The 22,647-nt window shown below is 42.5% G+C and overlaps 1 protein-coding gene across 10 annotated transcripts in view; it reads left to right on the top strand.

Moving 5' to 3' along the window:
- LOC147125071 (ecto-NOX disulfide-thiol exchanger 2-like) overlaps nucleotides 1-22,647 on the top strand; it is a 361,733-nt gene that overhangs the window by 237,426 nt on the left and 101,660 nt on the right. For all 10 annotated transcript variants that reach the window (XM_085996910.1, XM_085996960.1, XM_085996945.1 and 7 more), the window contains one exon: nucleotides 15,669-15,803. In XM_085996910.1, the coding sequence (XP_085853036.1) occupies nucleotides 15,669-15,803 (135 nt within the window). The remainder of the gene's footprint in view (nucleotides 1-15,668; nucleotides 15,804-22,647) is intronic.

The raw sequence follows: 22,647 nt of genomic DNA, 5'->3' as shown, positions 1-22,647 counted from the left end.
TTAGTAAACACCTATGAAACCAACTCCTGTCTTCAGTGTCTCTATCAACACACAGACACAACAGTGGCGACGAGGATGCGATTTAACAGTGAAGGGATGGCCAGCACATGGCGAACCACTGTTGCCAGCATTCTCGCAAAGAAGAGAACAGCTGTCAGTGTGCCGAGGAACCTTGATGTGTGGATCCAGAGTGGTGATTCCACCCAAACTCCAGGATAAAGTTCTAAAGGAGCTTCACGAGGGGCATCTGGGTGGAGTGAAAATGAAGAAAAAGAAAAAGCTGTGGTTTCACCAGCTAGCCAAGCTGGTGGCAGGTACTGCAATAATCCTTCCTGGGCGTCGGGCTGGGGCTCCAGCGGCTGGCTCTACAGATAGGCCAAGCAGCGAAAGCGGAGGCAAGCAGTAACAGACGGGGAGGGAGCACTTGGGAGACGGCCGGCGCTGCAAGCAGGTCGGCGTTCAGACCTAGAGAGAGAGTCCGGCGGGAACGAGTCTCCAACTGTAAATAAATAAATAAAAAGAACGGAAACCGCGGGAAACAGCGTTGTCATCGGCAGCAGCGGCGGGGAAGCGCGGGAAGCGCCATATCTTTTCTGCAGAAAAGAAAAAAGCGCGGGAAGCGCCATTTTATTTCTAGGATGCCTAAGTCTGGCAATATTGATGCTTTTGATAACGCGATAGAGGATTAGACCACATATGTGGAAAGAGTGGAGGTATATTGCACCGCAAATGGAATAGAAGATGAAAAAAAAACTTCAGTACTGCTAAATCTAATGGCCGCAAAGACATACGGGCTGTTACGAAATTTAATCACTCCAGCCAAACCAAAGGACAAGAATTTTAAAGAAATTGTTGATACCCTACAGGAGCACTTAAACCCAACACCGCTGCTGATAGCGGAACGATTCAAATTCTTCAAGAGAAATCAACACAAGAATGAAAGTAACGCTGATTACCTCACCGAATTAAGAAAGCTATCAAAACACTGCCAATTCGGGGCAGGACTAGCAGATTATCTTCGAGACAAATTCGTCTGCGGTCTCTTAAGTGAAGAAACACAGAAAAGGCTGCTTTCTGAAAAAGATTTAACACTGGACAAGGCTTTCAGTATGGCTGTATCATACGAAGCAGCCGCAAGAGGAGCTGCAGAGATACAACAAAAGACACAGGACTTCGGCACCCATGAAATGACACACGGTTTCGAGAGATGTTATCGCTGCGGCAGATCCACCCATGACCAGAGGGACTGCTGGTTCAAGGACAAAGCATGCAGGCAATGCGGAAAGATTGGACACATTGCACGGGTATGCCGATCTGGACAAAAAAAATCCACAGACAGGAAAAAAAAAAATCAATAAAGAAAAGTACAGGAAGGTACAAATGATGACGGACAGTAGCTCCGAAGACCAGAAGAGCGATAGCAACTCCAAAAACAAGAGACTAAGCTGTCTCAAATTACATAATGTAATTGCCAAAGATGATTACCAGACCATTTGGGTTACCCTCACGATAGCAGGGTCCCCAGTTAAAATGGAGCTAGATACAGGATCAGCTCTGACCGTCATAAATCGACGGGATTACGAGCGGCTATTTCCGCATATACCTTTAAAAGACACATCCATTATCTTGAAAACATATACGGGGCAGAAAGTATACCCCAAAGGAAAAATAAGGGTGCCTGTTGTATACAACGGCAAGGAAATACAAAAGTTGTATTTATACATTCTACAAGATGGTGGTCCACCGCTGTTGGGACGTGACTGGATCAGGAAAATACGTTTAGACTGGCACTCCATTCAGGCACTGACGGTGACCAGTAAGAAAAAAAACGATGATGACGTCATACCTGAACGATTAAAAGACATCTTGGCCAACGCCAAAGAAGTGTTTCAAGAGAAACTAGGAACCTTGAAAGGCATCACCGCCTCAATAAAAGTGGAAGATGCAGCAATTCCCAAGTTTTTTAAGGCAAGACCGGTGCCATACGCAATTCGTCCAGCAGTCGAGGCAGAGCTGGAGAATTTGGAAAAGGCAGGCGTATTATCCAAAATAGATTGGAGCGAGTGGGCAACACCCATCGTTCCAGTCATGAAGAAAGCATTGAATAATGATAAATCTGAAGAACAGAGAAAAATTCGCATCTGTGGGGACTTCAAGGTGACTGGAAACCCGGTCCTTCACACGGTACAGTATCCTCTTCCGAGGATAGAAGATATTTTCGCCTCACTATCCGGAGGGAAACGTTTCACCAAAATTGACTTGGCACAGGCATATCTACAGATGGAGGTTGAAGAGGCCTCTAAAAAAATATCTCACGATAAATACACACAAAGGTCTGTACCAGTACAATCGACTGGTTTTCGGAGTAGCATCCGCTCCAGCTATCTGGCAAAGAGCTATGGAGCAAGTCCTCCAAGGGATTCCGGGGACTCGATGCTACCTAGACGACATCCTTGTAACAGGAGAAAATGACAACGAGCACCTTGCCAATTTGGAGCAGGTGCTCACTAGGCTGAGAGAATGGGGCCTATGAGCAAATTGCCCCAAGTGCGAATTTTTCCAAAATCAAATGTCATATTGTGGCCACATAATTAATAAGGAAGGGTTGCATAAGTCACCTGAAAAAATTGAAGCGGTCATAAAAGCCCCAGCACCTGAAAATGTTTCACAATTAAGGTCGTTCCTGGGATTAATAAATTACTATCATAAATTTTTACCGAACTTATCAACTCTTCTACACCCTCTTAATGAACTGCTACAAACAGGAGTAATTTGGAAATGGAGCGAAGACTGTAAACGTGCCTTCCATAAATGCAAAGACTTAATCACGTCCAAAGAAGCTTTGGCTCATTACAACCCATCACTGCCAATCAGACTGCCGTGCGATGCATCCCCTTACGGCGTGGGAGCAGTATTATCGCATAAATTCCCTGATGGCTCGGAACGGCCGATAGCTTTTGCATCACGCTCATTGAACTCAGCTGAGCGTAACTATGCCCAAATCGACAGGGAAGCACTCAGCCTGGTATGGGGAGTGAAGAAATTCAACAGTTACCTACACGGACAAAAATTTACCTTGTTGACTGACCATCAACCCCTCATCTCCATATTCAACCCTAAAAAGGGTGTTCCCATTATGACAGCGCAAAGGCTACAGAGGTGGTCCCTTTTTCTCGGGGCACACCAATACAACATAGAATACAAAGGATCAAAACAGCATGGGAATGCTGACGGGTTATCGCGCCTACCGTTGCCAACGGTAGAAGAAGCACCTACCGTAGACCCAGTGGAGATTTTCCACTCTACCATAGTCGAATGTCTACCAGTAACAAATTCTGCCATTGAAAGGGAAACTAGAAATGACCCGACTCTCTCACGAGTCTACGATTTAACAGTGAAGGGATGGCCAGCACATGGCAAACCACTGTTGCCAGCATTCTCGCAAAGAAGAGAACAGCTGTCAGTGTGCCGAGGAACCTTGATATGTGGATCCAGAGTGGTGATTCCACCCAAACTTCAGGATAAAGTTCTAAAGGAGCTTCACGAGGGGCATCTGGGTGGAGTGAAAATGAAGAACCTAGCCAGGGCGTTTGTATGGTGGCCAGGTATCGATGGAGACATCGAAGAAATGACCAAGAGCTGCCTAGGATACCAGAAGGTCCAAAACGCTCCACCCCAAGCCCCTCTACATCCATGGGAGTGGCCCTCATCTCCCTGGCAAAGGGTACACATTGACTTTGCTGGTCCATTTATGGACTCAATGTTCTTAATCGCGGTTGATGCACACTCCAAGTGGCCGGAGGTAATAAAGATGTCCTCCACCACCCCGGAAAAAACCATCACCGTATTAAGGACCATATTTGCCAGGAATGGGCTGCTGGAACAGATCTGTTCTGATAATGGACCGCAATTTGTGTCCGAAGAATTCAGGAAGTTCTTAAAAAAACAATGGGGTTAAGCACTACACGTCCGCCCCATACCATCCCGCCACCAATGGATTGGCTGAAAGGTTTGTCCAGACCTTCAAGAAGGCCATGAAGGCCATGGGTAATGAAGACATAAAACTTCAGCACAAGGTGGATAACTTCTTGTTCGCATACAGGAATGCAACACATATGGTTACAAACCAAACTCCCGCCATGATGTTCTTCAATAGAAGCCTAAGATGCCGGCTGGATTTGATCAAGCCCAACATCAGAAGGGACGTGGAGAACCGGCAATTTCAAGGCATGAATGAAAGGCCAACTAGAACCTTCCAGATAGGTCAACAAGTTTTGGCCCGGGACTACCGTACCGAGAAATGGCAGCCTGGAACTATCTGCACACGACTAGGACCGCTGATGTATACCGTGGACATCGGAGAAAGCATAATAAGGCGCCATGCTGACCAGATCATAGAGTCATCCGAAAAGGGACAACCTACACCACAACTCTATACGCCTAACGATGAAGTAGAGATACCCATATCTACCTCCAATCCGGGGATACTGGAACCCGATGAACCCGACACTGGCATTCAAGCCGAATCAGCCTTGCCAAAAGAACCTACTACACCACCAGAAACTACTACACCACCGAGGCGTTATCCGGACCGAGTCAGGAAGCCTCCAGAGAGACTGACTTATAATTAATTAACTGCAGCAATGTGTAGATTATTTTTCTTGTAACATGTAATTAATAATTACTTAAAATATTATGTACTGGTTGGCTAAAAGGGGAGGAATTGTAGTGTATGTGCCTTTAAGAGCCCCATGTGTACTGTAATGCCGGTAATGGGCACTCGGGCTATATAAGCCTGTATATTGTGTTGTATCAGTTAGTTCCCCTCCAGACTTTGTTTAGTAAACACCTATGACAGGTTGTAGTACAGGAAGAAGCAAACTGCTGTCGGCTGGTATGAAATATAGTTCGTGCCCATTTGAAGTTCAAACTGGACCAATGGTGACTTTCTAATTTCCTTTCACAATTAAATAAGGCCGTCGTCAATCACCTGTAGGATTCAAAACAGAGATTGCATGCTTCCATGGGTCCATGGTCCCTGGTGGGTCAACAGCCCTGGTCTATGTATGCCCTAGGATCAGATTTAGCTAGAATTATAGAATGTTACAGCACAGAAACAGACTATTTGGCACTGGTGTTTTTCTCCTCTTAAGCCACCTAGTGTAATCCCACACTCCTGTTCACTCCCCATGCCTTTTAATATTGCACTTTTTTTCCCTCGAGACACTGTAATTCCAGTTTAAAATAATTTAAGGACTCTGAGACTTCACCTCCAATGCTTTCAGATGCCAAGACCCGTCGCCCATTGATCCCAGGACCAGCTCCATTTATCCCAGAATCTTTCTTTCCAATGTTTGGGCCCTCCAAGATCCTGGGACCCCTTCAAAATACTGCTGGACACTGAGACCCCATTACAGTACTGCCAACCCCTTCTCAGTGTTTCCTGATCCCAGTGCCAACCCCATTCCAATAAATCAGTATCCCTGGGAATATTACTTCGTCTAATACCCATGTTCTTCTAAAAACTCCAACTCACCTCTGAGTAACACCACAGGCGATCCGCTACTAGATATAAAAGGTATAGCAGGTGAAATTCAACTCCAGATTTCTTTCTACATTAAAGGCTCTATATAAATGCAAGTTGTTGTCAGTTTTTTAATCTTGTATTTACTATCTGATCCTCTTATCCAACATTTATTCCCTCCTTTTCTAAAAATGTTGACTCATCTTTGCCATTGTTTTGCAAACTTTGAATCCGGAGGAGTGATACGTGATCATTGGGCACACAATGTGATGGTCAAAAAACAGTCCCATGAACGACGTCATCCCATAGCTCCTGCAACCACAGCCGTTGCGTAAAGTGAGAGTATTTTCAGAGTAACAAATTATGTAAAATATTTTACCTGGCAGTATTTTCAAGATTCGTGTGTGCAGATCCTGTGTCGTATTGCATGTTAGATTTTGCACTAGCAATTGCTGCATTAAAATCTATCTAGCTTTTTTATATTTGCTTCTATTATTTTAAAACCAATTTTAATCTATCCTAGTGATCTCTTTACAAAAAGAGAGGGATGCATAGCAACACAAATTTGAAATATGGTAATTTGAAGCACTGCTGGGGAAAGTCTTTTGAAGAGGCACAGCAGCTTTTAATCTATTGATTTGAAAGGCAAATGAATGAGATTTATCATTCTGCTGTACCAGATTACAAATCAGCAGCTGATGGCAGTAATAATTGCTCTGTGTGCAAAAGTGCAGCTATATCTCATCAGAAAGCACAACCACTCCAGGTATCACTAAAGCAATCAGGAATAGAATGGCATTCACCGCAGGGGTGTCCGTGGTTGAAATGACAATCTGTAGGATGCTGAGCTGCTGACATTTTCCTAATCTTTGTTGTGAATATGTAATGGACTGCTGTTCCTAATGAACTGGATAGAAACACCACAAGAAGCCAAGATATTGCATTCCAGTGGACTTAAAAATAGGTTGATTATTTTAGAACAATTTTGGAGAAGGCGGGCCTAGGCCTTGTTTTTAATTTTTATATTTTTTGAATCCTTTGCTGAGGTACCCCAAAAAGGGTGACATTTTTGTTTTTGCATGAGGTTTAAAAACAGTCAAGACGTAAAGAGGACTTCACTCATTTCTATTCCATATGGAAAATGGCAGTGTTAGTGTTGAGGATGCTGGGAGCAGTATTAATGTCAGTTAGCATCTTCCACAGTGGCCAATAAACAGCACTGATATATTACTGCTGCCAGTACCAGTGGGAGAATGATCAAACAAGGATCCAATTAACAAAAGTATCATTGCACATTTCAAATTTTAAACTTCACATGCCACAGTGCAATAAAGTACGCAAACCAGATTTCATTAACCCTGACACTCTTACAGATTGTATCTTTTAAAAAAAAATCTGATAGTGTAAATCAGGATGTCCATGGAGGACTCGATCCCTACAAATTAAAATTCACAATGAAAAGTGGAAACCCAGCAGAGTGGGAGAGCTATAAAAAACAACAAAGAAAGTATTAAGAGCTGCAAAAAAGAATTCAAAAAAACTTGCAAGAGATATTAAGGCTAACTAATAGTTTTTATAAATATATTAATAACAATACTGTGGAGGAGGAATATACGGGATGGTTTCCTGGACCAATATGTCGAGGAGCCAACTAGGGATCAGGCCATTTTAGACTGGGTATTATGTAATGAGAAAGGATTAATTAGCAATCTTGCTGTGCGAGGCCCCTTGGGCCGGAGCGATCACAACATGATAGAATTCTTCATTAAGATGGAGAGTGAAGTAGTTGACTCAGAGACTAGGGTCCTGAATTTAAATAAAGGAAACTACGATGGTATGAGGCGTGAGTTGGGTAGGATTGCTTGGGGAATGTCACTCAAAGGGTTGACGGTGGATAGGCAATGGCAAACATTCAAAGATCACATGGATGAACTACAGAATTTGTTAATCCCAGTTTGGCATAAAAATAAAACAAAAAAGGTGTCTCAACCGTGGCTAACGAGGGAAATTAGGGACAACAAGATCCAAAGAGAGGACATATAAATTTGCCAAAAAAAGCAACAAACCTGATGATTGGGAGCAGTTTAAGATTCAGCAAAGGAGGACAAAGGGATTGATTAAGAGGGGGAAAATAGAGTATGAGAGTAAGCTTGCAGGGAACATAAAAACTGACTGTAAAAGCTTTTATAGATATCTGAAGAGAAAAAGATTGGTGAAGTCAAGCGTAGGTCCCTTGCAGTCAGAATCAGGGGAATTTATAATGGGGAACAAAGAAATGGCAGACCAATTAAATACATATTTTGGTTCTGTCTTCACAAAGGAGGACACAAATAACCTCCCAGAGATGTCGGGGAACATAGGGTATAATGAGAGGGAGAAACTGAAAGAAATCCGTATTTGTAGGGAAATGGTGTTGGGGAAATTGACGGGATTAAAGGCCGATAAATCCCCAGGGCCTGATAATCTACATCCGAGGGTACTTAAGGAAGTGGCCCTAGAGATAGTAGATGCATTACTGGTCATCTTCCAGAATTCGCTAGACTCTGGAACAGTACCCATGGATTGGAGGGTAGCTAATGTTACCCCACTATTCAAAAAAGGTGGTAGAGAAAAAACGGGGAACTATAGACCGGTGAGCCTGACATCGGTAGTGGGGAAAATGCTAGAGTCCATTATAAAGGATGTAATAGCAGAACACTTGGAGAACAGTGACAGGATCGGACAAAGTCAACATGGATTTACGAAAGGTAAATCATGCTTGACTAATCTACTGGAATTTTTTGAGGATGTAACTGGTAAAATAGATAAGGGAGAACCAGTGGATGTGGTGTATTTGGACTTTCAGAAAGCTTTCGATAAAGTCCCGCATAAGAAACTAGCGTGCAAAGTTAAGGCACTTGGGATTGGAGGCAAGGTATTGACTTGGATAGAGAACTGGTTGGCAGACAGAAAGCAAAGAGTCGGAACTAACGGGTCGTTCTCCGAGTGGCAGGCAGTGACTAGTGGGGTACCGCAGGGATCGGTCCTAGGGCCCCAGCTGTTCACAATATATATTAATGATCTAGACAAGGGAATTGGATGTAATATCTCAAAATTTGCAGACGACACAAAGCTGGGTGGGCGTGTGTGCTGTGAGGAAGATGCCCTGAAAATCCAGTATGATCTGGACAGGTTGGGTGATTGGGCGGAAGCATGGCAGATGCAATATAATGTGGATAAATACGAGGTTATCCACTTTGGTGGTAAAAACAGGAAGGCAGATTATTATCTGAATGGCAATAGATTGGGAGAAGGGGAAGTGCAACGAGACCTGGGTGTCCTTGTGCACCAGTCGCTGAAGGTAAGCATGCAGGTGCAGCAGGCGGTTAAGAAGGCAAATGGTATGTTGGCCTTTGTAGCGAGAGGGTTCGAGTACAGGAACAAGCATGTTTTGCTGCAGTTGTACAAGGCCTTGGTGAGACCACACCTTGAGTATTGTGTGCAGTTTTGGTCGCCCTATCTGAGGAAGGATGTTCTTGCCATGGAGGGGGTACAGCGAAGATTCACCAGGCTGATACCTGGGATGGCAGGAATGACGTACGAGGAGAGATTGGGTCGATTGGGCTTGTACTCGCTGGAGTTTAGAAGAATGAGAGGGGATCTCATTGAAACTTATAAAATTCTGTCAGGACTGGACAGATTAGATGCAGGAAGGATGTTCCCGATGGCCGGGGAGTCCAGAACCAGGGGTCACAGCCTAAGGATAAAGGGGTAAGCCATTTAGGACAGAGATGAGGAGGAATTTCTTCACCCAGAGAGTGGTGAACCTGTGGAATTCTCTACCACAGAGGGCAGTGGAGGCCAGTTCATTAAATATATTCAAGAAGGAGTTGGATATATTTCTTAAGGCTAAAGGGATCAAGGGATATGGCGAGAAGGCAGGGACAGGGTACTGAATTTGGATGATCAGCCATGATCTCGTTGAATGGCGGAGCAGGCTCGAGGGGCCGAATGGCCTACTCCTGCTCCTATCTTCTATGTTTCTATTAAGAGAAAGAGAGTAACTAAAGGATATGTGGGCTCATTAAAGACGGTCCCAGGTGATACTGTAATCGAAAATAAGGAAATGGCACACTAGTTAAATGGATACATTGCATCTGTCTTCACAGTAGAGGAATAGGACAAAATACCATTGGTACAAGTGAATGTAAAAACCACCCCAGGGTGTTAAAAGAAATAGATGAGGAATTACAGATGTGTTGGTAATAAACTCCAAGTTCTCTTAATTTGGGAATTGTGCAGTTGGATTGGAAAATTGCTAATGTCTCTCCATTATTTAAGAAGGGTGAGAAAGAGAAACCAGGTAATTACAAACCTGTCAGTCTAATGTCAGTTATGAGGAAGTTACTAGAATCTGTCATTGGGGACAGAGTGACTGAGCACATGGACAAATTTGAGATGATCTGAGAGAGTCAGCATAGATTTGAAAAGGGCAAGTCATGCCTGACTAATTGAATTATTTGAAGAGGTCACTAACATGACGGATAAGTGAGTGTCTATGGATGTTATTTATATGGACTTCCAGAAGGCATTTGATAAGGTTCCACACAAGAGATTATTAGCAAAAATGAAAGCACACGGGATAGGAGGCAACCTTGCAACATGGATTGGAAGTTGTTTGGGAGGTAGGAGACAGAATAGGGATAAAGGGTACGTACTCTCACTGGCAGGATGTGACAAGTGGTGTTCTCCAGGGATCTGTACTGGGGCATCAGATTTTCATATTTATCAATGACTTGGATGTAGGAATAGAGTTGTATATCCAAGTAGCGCAGATGGTAGCAGGAAATTACAAAGGGACATAGACAGAATAAGTGAGCGGGAAACAATGTGCCAAATGGAGTTTAATGTGGGAAAGTGTAAGGTCATTCACTTTTGATCCACGAAAGACAAATTTTCTAAATGGCGAGAAACTTGCAACTGTGGGTGAGCAAAGATTTGGGTGTCCATGTGCACAAATCACAAAGCTAGTGGGCAGGTACAAAAGATAATCATAAAAGGCTTATGGAATATTGCCCTTTATCTCAAGGTGGTTGGACTACATAAATTATGAAGTTATACTTCAGTTGTACAAAGCTTTTGGTCAGAGTACTGTGTTCAGTTTTGGGCACCGAAACTCAGGAAGGGGTACAGTGCAGATTCACCAGAATGATACCAAGGCATAAAGGGTTAAATTATGAGTACTGGTGGTATAAATGTGGTTTCGAAGGTTGAGTGGTGACCTAATCAATGCCTTTAAAATGACAAAGGGATTCGCTAGAGTAGATGCACAGAAACTATATCCTCTGATGGGGAATCCAGATCAAGGGGGCATAAACTTAAAATTAGAGCTAGGCCATTTACGAGTAAAATCAGGAAAAACTTTTTCATGCAAAGAGTAGTGGAAATCTGGAATTCTGTCCCCAAATGCCTGTGGATTCTAGGTTAATTTAAATTTTTAAGACAGAAATCGATAGTTCTTCTTGTTAGGTAAGTATATCAAAGGTTCTGGAGCAAAGGCAAGTAAATGGAGTTGAGATGCAGATCAGCCAATAGAATGGCAGAATAAGCTCGAGGGGGCTGAATGGCTTGTTCCTATATGTACAGGGAAAGTGTTATATATTTATCAATTGATGCTGCTTTTATATTAGAATTATTGTTGGAGGAAGTCCCAGCTGTAGCATGAACATTATAATGGGCCGGATTTTGCAGTAAGCGGCAAGCGAACGGCACTCACCATTCATTACGCTTACCCTCAGACTTTCTGTGGGCTCATACAGTACGATTTACAGTTGTCAGACAGTTAAAGCAGTGCGGCATCCTCTACGGGGGATCTGGGACCTGTGTGAACGGGCAAGCAACTGTGTATCTCCTTAACCAATCAGATAGAAAAACCTTACTGAGGCAAGCAGAGTCTAAACTAGGAAGTGTAATGTAAAATCATGTACAGAAAGTGCAAGGAAGATGGAATTAAGAGAGGGAGATAAGAGTCAAAGCGAAAGTTAAAAAAATATATTTTAAAAAAATCTCCAACAATAATTAAAATCTGAAGGAATGAGACTCCACACTTTTTTAAAAGTAAATTTTCAGTGCCAGAGCAGTTGTTTGGCAGTAGTTAAGACTTCTCATGCCATTAAAAAAAATTACTTACACTTGAAGCCCTAACTTCCTGGCGCGTCTAGTGGGTAAGTACCACAACACCACGCCCTTTATGTACTTTAATGCAGAGTCTCCCGGCGAGGTACCAGTATAACGAAGCTTGTGGAGGAACAGGGCAAATCCGACAGCAACTTGATTTCCACATTTAACTGCGCCGGAAGCCGCTGTCCGATTTCCTCCTTACTAACGGTGAGCACTGATAGCCTCACCATCATTCTTACCGCAAAATCTGGGCCAATGGAAACGTAGTGGGATTAGTGAATTGAGGTGACCGTGGATGCTCTTTAGATCTGGTTGCAGGCGGGCTGTGGTTTCAGCCCATGTTATATAGAACTTTTCCTGGCATCTGGTCTAAAACCATAAATTTAAAGTTGTAAAAATAACTTGTAAGCAGCTGTGGTTTCAGCATTGCTGTCAATGGCCTAAAATCCATCTTGCAAAGTAAGCAGGGCAAATTCAGAGCAATGGATGGTTTAATGCATTGCGCAGAGCTGCTTTCTCTGACGATTCTGCAATGCATGTACAATATAACAAACACAAGCCAGATGGATAAAATTTTACCAGTCAGTTGAATCCTTTTATCATACATACAGCAGGACTTGTCTTCTGGATTTCTGAGATCTCTGCAGGCGAGTGCATCTGTTGCTTGAATTTGATGGTCCTAATTAAGTCATGTATGCTGTGAAGTCTCCTAGCAAGCCTTTTTTGTGTTTTTATGATGTGTTTTTTTCGCTCAGAAAATAATGAAGAATGTTGTGAAAGAACAAATTATGTTTTGTCTTGCGCCTAGCTATCAGGTGGCCTGTTCCTTCCTCCCCCACAGCCTCTTCTGCAGTGGGCTTTGTATAGAAGGGTCACTGCACATTGAGACATGGAACTGGCAATAAAACTGGATGCCTGAGAGGACTCTGCAGTAGAAATAGATCAGCTAAAGTGTTGACTTGACAACCTTGCCACATTTATCAGAAACAAATATTGTCACAATAAGACGGCTGCCTGATAAATACCTCAAAGGAATGCAGGAAATGGCACAGCCAAAGTGTAAACTTCAGCAAGAGACAGATGGCAGATCTCTAAATGGGATCAACATGTACCTGAGCTGAATTTAAAAAGAGGACTGTACAAAATAGATGAGACACGGCCCAGCAAAATAACTGATGTGTAGTCCTTAGCTCCCTCTATTCCGTTAGAGAAATAAATGGGTATAACCTTCAGCACCAATCTCCTTGATGGTCTCATCAGTGTGATGGGGCAATCATGTCTGTACTCAGTGTGCCTACCAAATAGTAGAATTCACTACTATAAATTGTAATTTATATGTAATAAAGAACCAAGTGTCTGAAGGTACTGTATCTGACTCGATACTCATAAGCTCACTTAAACTTTGCACACAGTTTATGACACCATCGAATCAGTTGATCGAGATTACAATGCAGCAATTCACTTATTCTTTGTGCAGTGCAAAATAAATGATTTAAAATTGCTACAGCTCCTGAGCATATTGTTCACTATTATATCCAGTGTCCCGTTCTTTTATATTTATGTTCATATGAACCTATTCGTATTGAGTTATTAAAGAAATGATGGCTGCATTAAGCGTCTGTCATTGACGTTTGCTTTGATGCTAAAATGGTAGCAGTCAGGTGTTGGGCCCCCACCAAACAGGCATCTACCAATTCCACTCCACTTTGATATTTTTGCTAGCCTGAGTTTTTTCTAATTAAAATTTTATTTAATTTAACAACCATTGTATTGCACATGGATGTGACTGGGAATAAAAAATGAATAGTACAATGTTTGCTACATATTTGAAAGTTGAAAAATTAGAGAGAGGACTTCAGCCTGGGTGTATTTTTTGGCAGCCTGCCACACAAAAGGATCACATGACAGAGGAATGGTGTTTGGCATCAGGGAAGGGGGGAGGGGGATTTAAAGAGAAAAGAAAACATAACTCAAATGGAAAGGAGCAATCTTAAATCTGTGCTTAACAGCCACTCCAAGAGAGATTATTTTAAACAGTAGTGTCCATCTGTGAACAGAGGCTTCACACTTGTCATTTTTCTAGTTATGAAGTATGATTTATTTCAGTTTTTAATAAATTACTGCAGCATTAGCATTCTACTATTAGTGTGAAGCTGAGTAGACCCTACTTCTATGCATTTCAGAGAAATTGCTCAAGGTGGATGCTTATGCACTTAGTTTTGTCATAGTTACAGGAAATGTTTTTATCTTGGACGTAGGTTGATGTATGTAATATATTTATGAAAATGTGGAGCTGAGGGTGGAAATGCATTTATAATAAAGTGACCTCTTCATCTGAAAACAGTTAGCTGGTGTACTAATGCAATTGAGGCTCCATTTAAATTGCTTAGAGTCGTGGAAAACAGTCTTTCTGCTTATCCTTGAAATCAAATGTGCAAAGGAATTTGAAAAATGTATATTGTATAGAAGATTGATTTCAAACTGTGTTCCAAGATCATCAAATTCGTGTCTGTTTGGGACCAGGCTATTGTGAGTAGTGTGTTGAGAAATCTGTTGATGTATAATAGTATAAAATGTTGGCAGCATTGTTAATTGATACTAATTACTGTATCAATAATGTTAATAGTTTGAGAAAATTTGTCTTTTTAAAAAAAAAAAATCTAAATACCTATTGCATAAAGGTTGTTAAATTATTATATTTGGCTTCTTGTACTAGCTTCTTGGTTGTATAGACTATAGTATTGTATTTTTCAACATGTGACAAATGAATGTAAACTGATTGCTGCTCCCAGTGGAACACTATGCCCAAAGGAAATGCAAGTTGGACAATTGTCTCCAACCCCTGCTCCCCACTAGGATTGCAAGATCACTGAATCTGCCCTTTAATCTCTTTCCACTGTGTGAGCTTTATCTTAATAGTTTACTGTACTACATCTCTGAGGACCACCTTTTCTTAAACTTGCTCAGACTCTCGGCCAGAATGTGGGACTGAGCATTCGGAGCTACCACTTCCAACTGGTGAAACCACCTGGCTTCTACTGAGAAATTAATTAACAAATGAGGGGAAAAATTGACCATGGCAGGAAAAAAGTTTGGCTCTTGTCCTCCTGCATAACAGTTTCAACCATTTTTTATTTTATTTAGATGTTCTATTCTGGTCAAATTAAAATAAAATAGAAATATAGATATTTTTTTAATCCATGAATATCCAAGGCATTGTGCATTGGTGTTGCTGCATGTGAGAGAGCAACTGAGTGATGCTGCAGACCAGCAGAGCGCAACTTTGACTTCGTAACCGAGTTTTCAAAATCAGATGCATTGCTGAGAGGAGCTGATAAATGGAGGCCATTTACTACTTCAGATGGAGCGCGGTCATTGGCTGCAGGGATATAGTACATTCACATGAGTTTGATAGTTGGAGTCTATTAGTATCTACACTACTGAGATCTCCACATTTAATCCAAAAGGCTGTGTTTTGTTAAATCTGATGGGTTAAATCTGTTTTTTTTAAATATAGTCCCAAACGAGTGTCGAATCGCTTTGCCGATTTAATTCCCATTTGCAACTATAAATAAAGTATCAGTTGCTCCCCTGGTGGCTGAGTTGGTAAATGCATATGAAGGTGTGCATCTGAGCTATACAGGCTAGGAAAGCCCCAGGTTTTGTCCCTGGTCTCTGTTGAGTTCACTGATCTCAGCTGGGATGGCGATAGAGGCACTAAAATTGGGCTAGGATTTGGGGGGGAATCAGTTCCGTGGCAGGTGGCCGTAATGCCACCCCAACATAAATCGGTGCCTTCAGGACAGTAGATGGGAAATTTAGTTTTAAAAATACAGTTGGTTATTTAAAAAAAAAATAGTTACAGAGAAAAGGAAGAAAAGGGTCCTTGGCAGTTTATTTGTTCGGGCAGAAATTTAAATTAGTTTGTTATGAACAATCACACTTGTGAAACTGCAACATTATTTCTATTCTTCATTTGCAACAGATGGTTTCAGAAATCTAGCCTTAGACTCCAGCCCAGTACTAGGAATGTCATTATCGGACCCAACAGCTTGGACAACAGCCATGAACAACCTGGGAATGGGACCAATGGGAATGACTGGACAGCCGCTTATGTCAGGTATACTTTCTACTTGGGTTCTGTAGGTCAACAGAAACTTTCTGGTGCCTCTCCCAATTATATTTATGTTGATCGATGCTGGATGCTGCTGTCCTGGGGAACTTGCTCAGTTTCAAAGCTTAAATGCTACGGGTTTAATTCTGAACTATGACCTTCTTTATGAATAGTTTCTTATCTCAAGATTTCACAGCTGTTTGATGATACAGTGACGTACAAAATCTATTTATCTTCAGTTTAAAATGAAAGCAACTTTTTCAGGGTTAAAGATTTTTCTCTATTGCCAGTGGTAATAAATTTATTTCTGTTGAATGTGGATCTGTTCTGGAAACAGCTGGGTGTCAAGTATAACCCGGAGTGCATTTTGGGTGGACAAGGGCGGGTCAAATGCGAAATGCAGACATTTTTCAGGCCTGGGGTATTTTAGCTGCCAGGTTTCATTTAAATGCTGCAGGTCCACTTTCTGCCAGCTTGCAGGTGTCAGGAGGGTCTCGTAGAAGGGAAGGGGGAGGGTGTGGGGGGAATTCTGGGTAGGCAGGGCCACAACTTTCCTTGTGGGACCCAAAGGACGACGACTCCTGGCCCCACAAAGGAATTTCTTTCACTTTGCCTGGAAGGCAAGGGCGGCGATGACAACAACATTATTATTATTATTGACATTTAATAATTTACTTAATTGACATTTAGTAAAACATCCCAAGGTGCTTCACAGGAACGTTATCAAACAGGATTTAACACTGAGCCACATGAGATATTAAGGCAGATGGTCAAAGATGTTGGTTTTAAGGAGCATCTTAAAGGAAGAAAGAGAGGCAGAGATATTTAGGGAGGGAATTCCAGAGCTTAGGGCCTTGGCAGCTGAAGGCACGGCTGCCAATAGTGCAGCAATAAAAATCGGGGATGCTCAAGAGGCCAGAATTGGAGGAATGCAGCTATCTCGGAGGGTTGTAGGGTTGGGGGAGATTACAGAGATAGGAAGGGGTGAGGCCATGAAGGAATTTCAAAACAAGGATAAGAATTTTAAATTGGAGGCGTTGCTTAACTGGGAGCCAATATAGGTCAGCGCGCACAGGGGTGATGGGTAAATGGGGCTTGGTGCGAGTTAGGACATGGGCAACAGAGAGAAGGAACAGGACAGGTTCTTGTCAACAACTGGGATTCAGGGCTATTAGAAATGCATTAAGTGAATAATGTGGATAGGTAGGCTAGATGGAGTGAAGATCTACTATATTCCTCAGTAGGGAGAGGAGGGCAGTCTAGTTACACAGACAGTATCAATACTGTTCCTTATTGGTCAACGGTAAGCCAACTCAACAGGAAGCATGGGCTGCGATGCAGAAAGAGATCGATCCTCCGAATGATTTTCCATTTAAAATGACTGTCAAAATTGGCAAACTATCCTGTCAGAGAGCCTGAGTCTAGTTATGTACACAGAGTAGGATTCAAACTCAAGCTTCCCATTTGGGAGCCCATTATGATGTTGAAGTTGCTTGATTATAGCTCCCATTTTCCTATTTAAGGAAAAAAGAAACTGGATTTCATCCTTTTTTTGCTAAATTTGCAAATGCACTTTGATTAGTTTTATACATTGTAAACATGAAAGTCCTGAAAGGAAGAATTAACTGCTAAAATTGTAACTTCCTTTTCTGATTATAAAAAGAACAGGAAATATACCATTAGAATTGTGAAGTACAGTCTGAGATGAGATTAATAAATATTCACAAAATATGGAGATTTGCGAAACTTCCAAGGAAAGTAGATTGATGTTGGACCTTGGAAAAGGGCAGCTGAAGAGGTTGATTTCTAAAGGTATTAATAATAAATGGTCTTTTTTCCCATTTTATTGTTCATTATAGAAAGGGCGACATTTTATCCGACACAATTGAGATCAACCTGTTACTGCATTAATGAAGGTCAACATGAACTTTTTAAATGTCACAATTCCCTGCTGTCATTATAAGCATTATGACCAAAACTGGTTTTCTTTTTCAATGTGTTATCTATCATAGGATGTGCTGAAAGACAAGCTGAAGCTTACTTTTTGAAAAACAATCTCCTGCTCCTGTTTCTTATGTTCTTAATCAGTAAACTTTGATCCTCCTTCCCTCTCCTTTCCCTCCTTTGCCCATTCCACCACCACCCAGGTGGCAGATTAGGTAAAGCATTGAATGACATTGTTGATCTCAATTGTCATGTTAGGGCGAGTGGGGCACAATTCAGGATTCCCAGCCAGAAAAGAGAAAAGTCGACTAGTGTTCCCACATGTCTATCGACGAGATGAGGACAGGATCAGTCTCTGGTGTGACACCCCTATTGTCCAAATAGTTTGCCAACATTCATTATCTGGGCTCACAAACTATTGCTTGACCTTCCTACTCTCCAGCCACCGTCCCAGGCTTGACTCCCTCTTGGATAAGCTCATAACTTCCCTCTGTGCCTCTCTTTGAAGGGCCCATCGAAGCACTTGTCGCTGCCAACTTACGAGCAGCAACCCCAACTGCCCCATCTTACTCTCTCGCCTACCTTCCCACCCAGCGTGCTTGCTTGGAGCTAATCCTGCTAATCTCCTTCCCATCCCACTCATCCTTCCCACCACTAACCCCGTGGACTCTGCCAGAGGAGCAACAATCACTGCCCCTCTCCGCATCTCCCTCCAGAATATCTGTTCACTTGTGAACAAGGCCTTTGCCATCCATGACCTTATTGTGGATGATTGCATTGACATCCTTGCCTTGACAGAAACTTGGCTCATGGGTAATGGCACCTTGCCCCTCACTGAAGCTTCCTTGTCTGACTATACCTTCCACCACCTGCCCCGCCCAAACCACTGGGGTGGGGGTTTGGCCCTTAAAACCAAATCTCACTTTGGTCTGTTCTCTTCCTTTGAGCACCTCACCTGGTTCCACCCCTCTCGCCTCTCCCTTAAAATCCTTGTACTCTACTGCCCACCCAAGCCCCATACCATGTTTCTCACCAAGATATCCTCCGTGCTTTGCTCCCTCGGCCTCTGCACCGAGCGACTACTCATCCTCAGTGGTTTCAATGATTTCCCTTGGTATGGCCCCCACCTTCGCTCCTTTAAGTCCAAGGGACGCAAATTTGGTTGAATGGTTAAACCAGTTGTGGGCCATAAACATCGCCAGATCTGGCTGGACCACATAAGCACTGTCGGACCCAGCTCTCCTCTGCCAAAACTTCTCCCTACTCCCAGGGTCATCCTGGAATGCAAATATTACCCCTGACTTTTTTTCCATTACCAACCGCATCCTTAAACCCTTCTTCCCTGCCCCCTCCAGGTTTGAACCTCTGTAATCAGGTTTCCATCTGTGCCACAGCACTGAAATGGCCCTAATCAAAGTCACAAATTACATCCCATGTGACTGGTGCACTATTCCTCCTCAACCTGTCTGTAGCCTTTGACACAGTTGACCAAACCATCCTCCTCCAACGCCTCTCCGTTGTCCAGCTGAATGGGGCTGCCCTCGCCTGGTTCTACTCTAACCTATCCAGTTGTAGCCAGAGAATCTCCTGAAATGGCTTCTCTTCCCACCCCGCACCGTTTTTTTCTGGAGCCCCCTAAAGATCTATCCTTGGCCTTCTATTACTGATCTACATACTACCCCTTGGTGACATCATGAGAAAACACATCAGGTTCCACATTTACGCTGACGACACCCAGGTCTACCTCACTACCACCTCTCTCAACCCCTCCACTGTCTCTATGTTGCCAAAATGCTTGTCCTGTATACAGTCCTGGGTGAGCCAAAATTTCCTTCAATTGAATATTGGGAAGACTGAAAACATTGTCTTCAGTCCCTGCTACAGACTCCATTCCCAAGCTACCAACTCTATCCCTCTCCCTGGTCACTGTCTCAGGCTGAACCAGACTGTTTGCAACCTTGGCGTCCTATTTGACCATATGCTAAGTTTCTAACCCCATATCCTCTCCATCACAAAGATTGCTTACATCCACTTCCATAATATCATCTCTGCCCTTGCCTCAGCCCATCTGCTGCTGAAATCCACATCCATGCTTTTGGTACCACCAAACTTGACTATTCCAATGCTCTCCTGGCCGGCCTCCCATCTTTCACCCTCCAAAAACTTAAGCTCATCCAAAACCCTGCTGTCCGTATCCTAACTCACACTAAGTCCCATTCACCCATCACTCCTGTGCTTGCTGACCTACATTGGTTCCCAGTTAACGAAAGCCTCGATTTTTAAAATTCTCATTCGCGTGTTCAAATCCCTCCATGACCTTGTTCCTCCCTATCTCTGTACTTTCCTCCAACCCTACAACCCTCCGAAAACTCTACTTTCTCCAATTCTGGCCTCTTGTTCAGCCCTCACTTCCTTTGCCCCACCATCGGCAGCCATGCTTTCAGCCATCTAGGCCTTAAGTTCTGGAATTCCCTTCTTTAGGATGCTCGTTAAAACCTACTACTTTGACTAAGCTTTTAGTCATCCATCCTAATATCTCTTTCTTTGTCTGTGTTAAATTTGTCTGATTATGTTCCTGTGAAGCACTTTTGTGGCATTTTATATGTTAAAGGCGCTATATAAATGTAATTCAACTAAATAATTTTACAGTAACAGCAGAGCCAAGTGGAAGACGGGGACAATTTTTTGCTAGAGTAACTAGAGGAGCACAGCATTAGGGATTGGAGCACTGATCCTTCATAGTCGCTGGGTCAAAATCCTGGAACTCCCTCCCTAACAGTACTGAGGGAGTACCTTCACCACACAGACTGCAACAGTTCAAGAAAGCGGCTCACCACCACCTTCTCGAGGGCAATTAGAGATGGGCAATAAATGCTGGCATTGCCAGCGACGCCCACATCACAGGAACGAATAAAAAAAGTGGAACACAACAATGGGAGTTCAGGCAGTGAAGAGGTCATACCATTACTGCCTCGGGGGGGATGAGAGGATCACTGCATTGGCAGCTCAGGTTAGAGAGGATGCATAATTGGGTTGCAGAAGATTTTTAAGGACCATACCTTCATTCTGGCCCACTTTAACTGCTACCCTATGTTGTAATCAAAAATAATTCTGTTTTTCAAAGCTGTCAGAAAACCAGATTTTTGTTATCTAGTGCTTAATGAAATAAAATACTAGTCAGTTAGCATTAAAACCAAATATTTAATAGATATGAAATAACAACAGAAAATGCTGGAAACACTCAGCAGATTGGACAGCATCCATGGAGAGAAAAAAACCAGAGTTAACGTTTCAGGTCTGTGACCAGGTCTGTTTTTCTCTCGCCACGGATGCTACCTGACCTGCTGAGTGTTTCCAGCATTTTCTGTTGTTATTCCAGATTTCCAGCATCCACAGTATTTTTCTATTGTATTTAGTAGATATCCTAGCTTGAGGAGGCACTCAGGGTGAAACTCTCAGCACTTTTGACACTACCCATGAGGTGAGAAATAAAAATAGGAGCCCTGACAAACTTATAATTGTACAGTTTGTTGCTCTATTTGCAACTCCTCAGATGAAGCAGCAGTCCATGGCCGCATGCAGTAACATCCAGGCTACGGCTGATAAGTGGCAAGTAACACATGTGCCACATAATTGTCAGGCAATGACCATCTCCAACAAGATAGAGCCTTGGCATTCAGTGGCATTACCATCGCCAAATCCCCACCATCAACATCATGGGGGTTACCGTTGACCAAAAATTCAACTGGACAAGCCACATAAATACTGTGGCTACTAGAGCAGGTCAGAGGCTGGGTATTCAGCGGTGAGTGGATCACCACCTAACCAATGTTCCCTCTTTTTTTTATACTGAGCGGGACACGAACGCCTTTGAGCGCGACCTTTTCATCCATGGGCAAAATTTACTACAACAACAGCTCTCACAGCAACCACTTAAAAGCATATATACTGTAGTGCCATATTGCCACTCCACTAGTGGTCTCAAATCATGAGACAGTCAGACAAGGTTCTATACAAGTTTAACATAACTTCTCTGTTTTTGAATTCTATTCCTCTAGAAATGAACCCCAGTGCTTTATTTGCACTTTTATAGCTTTTTAAACTTGCGTTGCTACTTTTGATGATTCGTGAATCTATACCCCTAGATCTCTTTGCACCTCTACCCTATTTGGACTCTTAGTTTCCAAGGAGTAGGTAGCCTCCTTATTCCTTCTACTAAAATGCACCACCTGACACATCTATATTGAAATTCATTTGTCATTTACATGCCCATTCTACAAGTTTGTTTATGGTAGAATTAATTAAAAGCTTTTAGTTTGTCATGTACAAACTCTTATTTAAAAAAAAAAAAATGACTTGTCAGAAATGACTGGTATATAAAAGAACTGCATAATAATGCGTTAGCACTTCAGAAACGTCACTCAGTTACACGGTTATGCATCAACAAACAATCCAAAAGCTGAAAGAGGCATATTTATTCATGCAATTAGTATTCATTTTAAAGTTTTCAATGTATTAGCCCATCCCTCAGGTCACTATACCAATGGCTACACAAGCAGCAGGGGCAGCGGCTTTCCTATGGCGCTGACGTGCTGTACGCCCACACAAGTAATTAGAATATTAATCACAATGCAACCAGACAACCAACTTTAGTGCTTTAGTTCGCAGTATTAAAAAGAACTGAACAAAAATGAGTATCCGTATTTTCAACTTTAATCACTTCCATTAATAATCGTTGTCTTCTTGAACTAGCACCCCCCCCCACCCACCCACCCACCCACCCATGTAACATGTCAGAAATGCAGCATTTATTCACAAGTGCAGAAAACCGCATACACAATTTGTGTCAGCGAATTAAACAAAAAGCAGGAAAAGCTATGATTTAACAGAAATAAACATTCATCTT

Source organism: Somniosus microcephalus, chromosome 1 (assembly GCF_052327205.1).
Source record: "Somniosus microcephalus isolate GS21.2 chromosome 1, FLI_Smic_1.0, whole genome shotgun sequence".
NCBI lineage: Eukaryota > Metazoa > Chordata > Chondrichthyes > Squaliformes > Somniosidae > Somniosus > Somniosus microcephalus.
This window is presented reverse-complemented; position numbering and strand designations above follow the sequence as displayed.